Here is a 10,118-nt window from a genome sequence, read left to right on the forward strand (position 1 = left end):
CAACTGTAATCCCACATCCTTAAAATTACAAACATATTCACATTGTTAAAACACATCCAAACACTGTGGGCTTCTCTTTCATGACAGACGTACAGTGCAACCAGATAAAACAAGACTACAGCCATGCAAGCAGTTCTATGAGGCCGTACTTATACACAGCAGTGCTTTGAGCTAAATGCTAATTGTATATACTGTATGGTATGCTAGTATGTTTACCATGGTCACCATCTTAATTTAGCTTATTAGCACAAAACAGTTAGTCGAGCTGAGGCTACTGGGAATTAGTTTTGCTGGCATTTAGTAATAAACAAAAGTATTGGACAACTTAAATTCTTGAAAATGATGATGGTGCTAGATGAAAAGTCACCAAATCACCTGAGTTAGGATTCATCCTGAGGGAAACATGAATGTGTGTACCAAATTTATAAGCGATCCATTCAGTAGCTGTTGAGAAATAAAAAAATAAAAATAAAAAATGTCAACCCCCCATGGTGGCACTAAAGGAGAAGTCAGAGGATCACCAAGGTCAGTAGGAATTATCTGGAAACCATGATTCATTCAGTAGATGTTGAGATATTACATTGGATATGTGCAAAATTTGATCTGTTGGCAGAGCTAGAAGAAAAGTCAGAGGATCATAAAAGGCAGCAGAATTCATCCTCTGAAGATCATAAATGTCTGTACAAAATTCCACAGCAATCCATCTCATAATGGTTGAGATTCAATATATAAGTGTTGTCATGTTTAATACGATAAACACACAAGTCAAATTGTTTTGGTATTTGGAAAAAGATTTTTATTTTACTTTTATCAAATTCCAAAAGTAATATTTTCTCCTGTACAAGTAGGTCATTTGTTGTAGTAACTGAGGCAGGATGATGTAAAAAAAAAAAAAGCTGTTCCTAAAAAGCAACAAAGCCAAGACTTGCACTGATGTTTTACATGGCAGCAGAGTATTAAGTTCATATGTGTTAAAGCCTCTTCAGTTTACTGCGATCTTTCTGCTACAGTCACTTTCAGACCAACTGGTTTTACTGGCCGAGCTTGAGTTAAGAATATCTGGAGGCTGGGTGGCTTTCTCAAGAGACGCAGACTTAAGGTGTTGCATGGTAAAGTTGGGGTGGCTCCATCCAAAATATTAATAATAATAATAATATGTTGGGTGAAACTCAAGACTCCAGTCGACATATGGGGCCGTCGTAGACCATCTGTAGGTTCACCTTGTGTCCCACCAGCTCTCTGATATTGTTGATGCCGTATTTAATCATTGTGGGCCTGCAAGACAGACGAGAGGGCCGAGTGAGTAACAGTTCTTGTGACACAAACTGCAGCCACAACAGAGGCCAAAGTGTTTATGTGTCTATTCCAGGTCTGACAGGTCAGAGAACAAACAACAGAGGGTTGGCTAGAAGAGCGAGGATTACTCAGCGTGGATTATTAGTGCCTTTCCCAGCTCACTTACTGCATAGTTATTAGCCATGACAGTTGTCCTCACCTCAAACTGAGATATAACTAGACTGAACTCAAAGTATTTTCTACAGTCAGCAATGTGAAGGAAAAAGCTACAAATTGCTACAAAATGACTCACATGTTGTTTACCTCAGAAACCTGAGAACAAAACTAAGGGTTTTGTCGAATTAAAGTTAAAAAAAAAAAAAAAAGAAAAGAAATTTAAATGCTTTGCAGCAAATAAACAGGAACATGAAATAATTCCAATAAATGATGTAAATAGTAAATTCTAATCATTTGTAAACAGGAATAATCCTCCTCAGACAATAAAACCTACATATCTAAAATGTGGGTCAGATGTGAGCTCAGTGCCTTCACAGCTGATGACGTCTATAAATAGACTGAATCACACACCTTTAATCCTTAAATGGAACATCTATGAGATGAGGTATAGTTTTCACAGACATACAGATATGCTCCCATGATCAAATAAAATACAGGTCAGTTCTATCAAAACCACTGAACACAGTCTGTGTTCTCTCTGTATGCAACTAATTCATATTATGTTACTACATGCATCAAGTGTGTATTCACCTTTCCAGAGACAGTCCCCAGGCTATTACAGACACATCCTCAGGAAGACCCATAGGCAGCAGCATCTCTGGACGGAAGACCCCCGAGTTTCCAACTTCCACCCACTTTTTGAGTCCTGTATGTACAGAAAGATATTATATAAAACTGTTGAAACGACCAAAACCACAAAACAGAACTGTTCCACAAAGGCAGAGAGCAGTAAAAACGGACATGGTGTAGTTGAGAAAAAAGGGTTTAATGTTCAAACTATAACAGAGCAGAAAATTTGTAATTCCTTTGTTTTGTGCCTTTTTAGGGTGAATTTTACCTCCCAAAATCTAAATAAAGCCTACAAGAGTCCTTTTGTTTTTAACTTTTCTGACCATTTAACTAGTTTGAGAAAATAAACTTGATTTTGATTTACAGTCAAAAAGTCAGATTCAGGTCTTAAAATCAAGTTTGACCAACTTGTGTTTTATAAACAGCTTTAAGCATTCACCCTCCTATTTTTTCAGAACATTTTCAGCTACGACAAACATAAACACAGAAAAAAAAAGAAAGAAAAGCGATTTGTTGGTTGAAACTCGTACATGGACAGAAAAGTGCAGCCGGTTAAAGTAACAGTGTCAGTGGTAGTAGATTATCTAGTTGTGACTATACCTTCATGGTAACTGAAGATCTCCATGCTGGGCTCTGTGTACGGGTTGTAGGCAGGCTTGAAACGTAGTTTGGTAATTCCTAGAAAAGAAACAAGACAGATTGGATTCATGTGGATTGAGAAATCATCTGAAGGTACACGCAATGATCAACAAAATCTGTCAGTGTTCAATGGTTATGGTCACTTTTTTTTCAGCAATAGAAATTCAATAGATCTACATTCTGTAATGAACTCTCTATATTGTAGTTTTCATTGTTAAAGGCGGAGTCTGTCATTACTGTGATGGTTTTAGATGACCTGAGGCTGATATCAATACCATCTGATATCAGCCTCACTGTTTACTCTCTACATCTCTATTAAGTTACTGCTAATGCAAACAAAACATATTCTAATGCTGCCAGTCCACATCAGAAAGCATTCTCCACTTGCTCCTTTGTTGTATTTTGACAAAGTAGCTGCTCAAAGCCTGTTTCCTGCCCCCAGAATTCTGGGAGCTGTAGTATCAAACCACACCAAAGTTATAGTTACTTATCAAGTCATATACACAGTGTCATGGAGTCCTCCTGACCTAGTTTGGTGAAGAACTGATGCAGGATGCCCATGAGGTCTCCCAGTGTCAGCCCGTAATCAGCCACCACACCCTCTATCTGGTGGAACTCGGCCAGATGGGTGGCATCTAGGGTCTCGTTCCTGAACACCCGGTCGATGGAGAAATACTTGACGGGGGTGAACTTCTCCTGGTGGAAGGGTGGATGATTTGCCACATTGGTGGTGAGATGGAGAGAGAGAGGAGCGTCATGGCAACACAGAAAGTTCATATACGGTCAAACGCATGTGGATGCCAGCACATTACCCCCATGTGATTGTTATATCTAATTACATGCTGCCGTAACAGCCTCTACTCTTTCCATTAGAGTTTGGAAACTGACTTCAGGGATTTGCTCCCATGCAGTCACAAGAGCATTAGTGAGGTCAGGCATAAGGCCTGACTCACAGTCGGTGCTCCAAATCACACCGACGGGGAGTCCATACAGCCAGTGGTATGCTTAAAGTGTAAGTCTTAAGATGCACTCAAGAAACAAATGCTGCTGTTCTCGTAGAAAAAAGGGTTAAAACACAAAAATGCAAACTTCTATTCCTGCTCCTAAACTCATAAATGCCTGAAAGTAACTTTTTTTGGACATATTTGAAGATTTCCCTCCAAAAGTGTGGAATGGGGTTGAACAAGTAGAACAAGTAAGTGTATGTGCGACTCACCTGTTGTGCAAGTTTATACAACATGCGTGCGCTGACTGCTGTAGTGTGAGTGCGGAGGATGTTCTTCTGCGCCTCCTCCAGCTTCCAGTCGTATTTGTACCTGAAAGTCAGCAGGATATTGGATAATACGTGAGATGTAGGGACGGACTGAACCGTAATGTTACTCGTTATGTGAACGTGTGAGTGTGTCTCACCCTTGTGAACCAAAGCCTCCCTCTGAGTGGACCTTCTTTACTCTCTCCAGGTAGTCCTGTGGGAACTCATGGGCGAGTGCTGGGTCTGAAGAAAAAGAAAAAACCCTCATGGTCAGAATAAATTGAAATGGATGCAAATGGGTGTGACAGGTGCTTAGAGAGATAAATGTGTGACACATTCAGTCTCACCAGACAGGAAGAAGGTGTCGTGCTGGTCTCTGGCCGGGTGCTGCTGAGGCTGGAAGAGGGAGTCGAAGTTCCAGAAAGAGCTTTCTATGAAGTTGTTGGTCGGCATCTCAGAGAAACTACCGAAAGCAGAGAGTTCATTCAGTGTGTTTAATGTGTGAGTGTGTGTGTGTAGTGTATTTTTTTCTTCACTGAGTTATTTACAGCTACTCACCCCATCTCCAGGAAGATCTGTCTGAACTGTGTTCGCACCTTCATCAGCGGGTGCAGGTGGCCACAGTCTGGCGCCACACCCATGGCGTCAAAGTTATAGGGCTTAAATGTCTTTTCTTTCCAGTTACCGCTGCAACACAACACAAGGAAGAGTGAAGAGGTTAGGGAGGAAGAGTGTGAAAAAGGTGCAGGTGGTGCGAAGGCCGCAATAAACTACGCTATCCTTGAATTTATATCTCGTTTTAAATCGATGAGGTAACTACACATAATAATTCTCTGAAAATCCACCATCATTTCAGCATTTTTTAATCTGGAGATGAGCTGACTGAGACCATCAAATCCATATCTATACAAAATCTGCACGCAGAGAAGTAAAAGCAATATGAATTTTGGGCAGGGGAAGAAAGAACATCTGGATACTGCTTTTAGCTAAATCCCTTCTATGATATGATTTCAGGCAAACCTGAGGTGAGAGCATTTTCTATTCTGCTGGCAGTTTAATGCCCTGCCCTCAGCCTCAGCATGACAACAGTGTAAGCTGTATTATGAGCATGTTCATTATTTATTTATTTGTTCTTTTTTTGAAGTATCTTACAGGAATATTGCTAATTAAAGAGTGTTCAAAAGCTTCATGGACTTACATTTTGAATTTTTTAGATGCCATTACACGGGAAAGCAAACCCAATTTTGTTGGATGTTGTTGTTGTTGAAAATACTTTGCAGAAGAGCAGCGCAGCACTTTATTGTTCAGTTTCACAGGCTCTGTCCCAACATGTTTTAACTATTAGCTAAACATGCCATTTATTGTTATTTATATTAGAAATGCCATCAGTTTGCATAATAGTGGTACTATACTTGTTCCAGGACAGCTTTTATAAAAAAAATGTAAGCGATTGTTTGAGCTTTATGTCTGTAAGCCCAGAGCATTTCAACACAGCGGAAATATTTGTCTGAGTGAACAGACAAGAGTGTCAGTGTTGTAAATATAAAAACCAAGTTGTTGAAGTATTCTGTCAATAAAATGACATGAAAGTGTAAAACAAAAAAAAAAAAAAGTATTTGTATTGTTTTTCTTACTTCTATTAGGGATAAACACGTTCTGAGATTCCCATCATGCTCTGGGAGCAAGTAAATACAATGTTGGCATGGAGGCAGTGAGCTAGTCGAGGACTCAGGAGTCTTGTTTTTTTTTTTTAGCCTGTCATTGTTTACAGTTGATTAGTGGATTAGCTGTTAGCAGCTGCTGTTTGCACTGTAACCATGACAACAATCGTGGTGATGAACATTCATTTTGACATTGAAGAGAACGTCTAAACATGAAGATTATTAGAAGATCAGAAATTATTTCATACTTCAGATTTATAGATAAATGTTTATCTGCGATGGAAATGTGAGAAAATCTGAGTTATCCCTGGAAAGTGTAAACTGCATCTATTCCTGGAGACTGTGTGTGTGTGTGTGTGTGTGTGTGTGTGTGTGTGTGTGTGTGTGTGTGTGTGTGTGTGTGTGTGTGTGTTATCACCTCTGCATGTTTAGAAGTGACTGATTTATGACTTTAGGAAAAAAAGGGATCATGACTATTCAGGTAACAGAAATTTTCCAGGATTTATAGACACCCTGCATGAATCAACATGCCAGTCTAAATGAATCAGATCACAGTATTTGCTTGGTTTATTAAGTCTTTTTTGGAGTCATTATCATTTTATCCAACCCTGCCTTTAGGACAAAGTCCTCATCTTTGGACTCGTCCCCTTTTCTGGGCTGAGGTTTCTCTGTGTCTTGTGTCTGAGACCCTGAACACCATCACTGACTGACAGAGGAGGGCAGACGAGACAAACCGTCTATTAGGCAGACGACATTAAAAATATTTCAAACTCTTTATAATAAATAGAATCTGGACTCACGTGGCGATCATCTCTGGAGTGAGCTCCGTCTCCTGTTTGGTGACAGTGGTGCTGAAGGAGCTTCCTTTAGTGATCCAGTAAGACTTCACCGTCCTAAACACAAAGAAAAACCACTCAGTGCAATCAGAAAGACACTAGAGGAGGCTCGATACTATGAGTGACTCTGTGTGAATAGAACTGACTTATGTTACACAGTGAGGAACAGAAAGATTTTTTAAATTGTCATGTGAAGTTTTGACTCAACTCTATAGGGTGCAGTACTAAAACATACTCAGGATTGATACTAGGGTGCATATTCTGCCAAAATCCTCTTACTCAGAAATCAGTCCCTCATAAACTGGCAGCTGGACTACACACATACTAAGCTGATATAACTAAGCATCCTTCTCCTCATGGAAGACCTTATTAACCACTGAGCATAAAAAAAAAACATGGCTTGTGTGTTTTTTCAATGTCTAAATCCTCTTCACATTAAACAAAGAGGTCACAAAGTAAACACACACGTCCAGACAGACACACGTGGCCTATATTCACATACATGTGCCGTTACCAAAAAAAAACTGATTTGTCGGCGGGTTTCACGTGTGCGTGTCGCATCACTAATGTTTTAATCCCTCCACACCTCTGCTAAACATCCTCCCAACACAGTAACTTCCGCATGTGTTCAGCAAATATATAACGTCAGATTCACAGTAATGATAATTGAGGCTGTAGCCAGTGAGTGTTTTCATTATCCATTAGTCTTTTCTCTGTTTGCTTGGCAATCACTTCTCTGTTTACACCAGATTATTAAATAAAACTGTTGTTAGGAGCTGAACCTTTATTAGTTTCAAATAAAACCCCTGCAGACGCTGGCCCTCCGTCTGTCTGGCAGACACCACAAACCCTCTACTGCCACCTACTGGTAGACATTCACACTCATACTATATATACAGTCTGGAGACTTACACTTCAGAGAGCAGCTTTCTCTTCTTCAGTTCATTCTTTTCTTTCTCTTCCAGTTGAGAGGTGTTGCCTTTCTGTACCAGAAGCAGCTTCTCTCTAACCTGGTCTTCTATGCTCTCCACCTGAGGACCAAAACATAACCACACACACACACTTTATTTAAACCAGGGACTGCCGAACACAGAGGGCCGTGATAACAGGTTGATAAAAAGGAAAACATACAGCCTTGAATATCCTCGGGCCGCCCTCGTGTGCCTTGTCCACTCGGATCCACTTGTTGGACATGGCCTTGCTGAAGCCGATCTTCCCAAAGGACAGTTTCTACACAGAGACAGGTGCAGAGGTACAACAGTGTCACTGCCAACTGAAGGATTGTAGTATTAAAACAGTTTCTTCAGTCCAATCTGTGGTGGTGAAAATACAATTCTTAACCAACGTTCATTTCTTGTGTTACATGATGGTTGACTAAAGCTGAAAAATTTGAGAAAACATACTATTAATTATACTATTAAGACTAGAAGTGTACTGATAACAGTTTTTCGGCAGAAAATACTTAAATAATTAGAACTTTTATAAACAAACAAACAGTGACACATGCATAGCAGTCTGGTGAAAAATAACAAAAAACAGACTGATAACATTTTAAAATATATAAACAGACAGAATATTGTTTTAATTTTTGTATAGACTCTTCAAAGCACAACATTTCTTAAAAACCAAAAAGTGTGTGTTATTACACAGATCAGTCATGGTGTCTTTATTTATCTAAACATGTACTATCCAGCTGCATCACCAACAACTATTTTCAAGTCGCTTCATGTAAAAATCAGTCTGCGATTTTACTTTTTAAGGTTAAAATTTGGGATGTATGTTAACCATTTGTCAAAAAATGGTCATGTGACTTTAGTTGAAACATATAGAGCTGAAAGATGTATTTTTTGTAATCTTGTGCACACAAAAAGATAATGACTTGTCAAGTCATTGTCTTGCTCATACGAGATATTATCTTAAATATCTTCAATCATTTTTTTAAGCAAAAATGAAAAACATGAGCTGGTTTCAGCCTCTCAGATATGATGATTTATTGCTTTTCTTTATGGAACATGATGATAAACTGAATATCTTTGGGTTTTTGAGTGTTAGTCAGACAAAACTAGACATTTGAAGATGTAACTTTGGACTGTAGGGAATTTATTTATGAAAAAAGATATTTTTCATTATTTTCTGACATTTTATGGACAAAACGATCAACTGATTAATCAAAACAATAATCAGTAACTTAACTGGTAAACAAGACAACATGTGACAAGAGGCCACAGGTAGACTGCTTTATTTTAAAGGGGTCACAGACCAAAAAGGGTGTAAACTACTGATATAGGTTATGATTTAGTCAGCATCTTCATCAGGCTTCATATGATGCCTGCTGAATAATTGAGAAGCTATTTTCAGAGCAGATGTGTTTACACCTGTATGTGTCACTCCCTCTGTGGTCCATCTGTCCACTCACCATGAGCTCACTCTGTGCCAGGCCCTCCAGCGGGATGGAGGTGAAGACCCGGGCTTCTTGGCTGCCCTGCCCGGCTATCTCCGTGCCCTCCCCGGTCAGCTCCCAGTGTTTGGAGGAGCGCAGCTCAGCTGAGATGATCTGGACAGCAGAGAAACACACAGGACTGTCAGCTCATCAACTGGAATAGACACCTCAACATCCTGACTGGCTCAATAGACGTTAATGCATTTCTCTTAACACTGACGTCTGTCAAAACACTGACTCTTTAACACTCATCCTACCAATATATTTAACATACAGGGACTACTGACTGGAGACCCCAAGAATAAACTAATGTAAGAAACAACCATCATAGCAAAATGTTACCTTATTTCTTTGCAAAACATTATTAGTTATGTAATTGATATCGTGATATAGAAATAAGATATTATTATGTTTTTATTGTTTATTATTCTTTTAGGAAAATTGCAGTTAATTTGCATATTGTGTAAAATGAAAATATATAATTTTCTTTAATACCCAGGACCCCAATACATTGGTTAAGACAGAAAAATAAAACAATGACATGAAGTCATTAGAAACAAATTGATTGACAAACTCATGAAAAATTGGAATGATAGAATAAAGAACCTGTGAGATATGACAAAAAGTAAACCTCTGGGGTCTGCGAGGACCCCAGTCAGCAGGATTACAGTTAAAACTCAGCGTCCTTATTGCATCAGTCTCACTACATGAACCAGTGTTGACGGTGTCAGTCAGACTTCCGCCCGAGAAACTCACTTCGCCGAGAGCCTGCAGACTCTTCACGGCTCCCACGATGACCTGGTGGTCCAAGCCGAGGCTGGCGGCCACATCCAGGCTGTCCACGCCATCGTCCGCCTTCTCAATCCGCTGTAGAAGCGTCTCCACCACACTGGTGTCCGCCATGCTGGGTCCCCGCTGAGCTCCAGAGGCCGGATGTGACGCCAGTTCCGCAAAAGCCGAATTTACTCGAGTAGCGGGATGAAAGAAATGTGAAAATCAATTACCGTAAATACATTATTTATTTATTAATTTATTTGTTTACTTATTGCTGCAGGCGAGTGCCTCTTTTTTATATATTTTTTTAACTTTATTAACAACACTGTAATATTAGAATACAAACAACAGTACAGGGAATATTGGAGAAAAAAAAATCAAAAACACAAGCAGAAATAAAAATTGTACAATGTAAAAGATATATAATACAGAAA

The 10,118-nt window shown here is 39.3% G+C and overlaps 1 protein-coding gene across 1 annotated transcript; it reads right to left on the reverse strand.

The window, feature by feature from the left end:
• Positions 1-773: 773 nt before the first annotated feature.
• farsa (phenylalanyl-tRNA synthetase subunit alpha) lies at positions 774-9,855 on the reverse strand. Its single transcript, XM_044330151.1, has 13 exons — positions 9,667-9,855; positions 8,887-9,024; positions 7,602-7,700; positions 7,383-7,501; positions 6,435-6,527; positions 4,532-4,660; positions 4,321-4,436; positions 4,132-4,216; positions 3,938-4,037; positions 3,249-3,417; positions 2,683-2,760; positions 2,044-2,158; positions 774-1,275 (listed from the first exon to the last, which is right to left on the reverse strand). Exons 1-13 carry the CDS (start codon positions 9,811-9,813, stop codon positions 1,170-1,172), a joined length of 1,494 nt encoding a protein of 497 aa, XP_044186086.1. The 5' UTR covers positions 9,814-9,855; the 3' UTR covers positions 774-1,169.
• Between the last annotated feature and the right edge of the window lie 263 nt (positions 9,856-10,118).

Source organism: Thunnus albacares, chromosome 17 (assembly GCF_914725855.1).
Source record: "Thunnus albacares chromosome 17, fThuAlb1.1, whole genome shotgun sequence".
NCBI lineage: Eukaryota > Metazoa > Chordata > Actinopteri > Scombriformes > Scombridae > Thunnus > Thunnus albacares.

Excerpts from the sequence above, each read along its gene's own strand:
- farsa (XM_044330151.1), bottom strand. The coding sequence starts at position 9,813 with ATGGCGGACACCAGTGTGGTGGAGACGCTTCTACAGCGGATTGAGAAG. Across the intron at positions 4,437-4,531 it reads CAGATCTTCCTGGAGATGGG|TTTCTCTGAGATGCCGACCA; the intron begins GTGAGTAGCTGT and ends TGCTTTCGGTAG. Across the intron at positions 4,217-4,320 it reads CGACACCTTCTTCCTGTCTG|ACCCAGCACTCGCCCATGAG; the intron begins GTGAGACTGAAT and ends CTTTTTCTTCAG.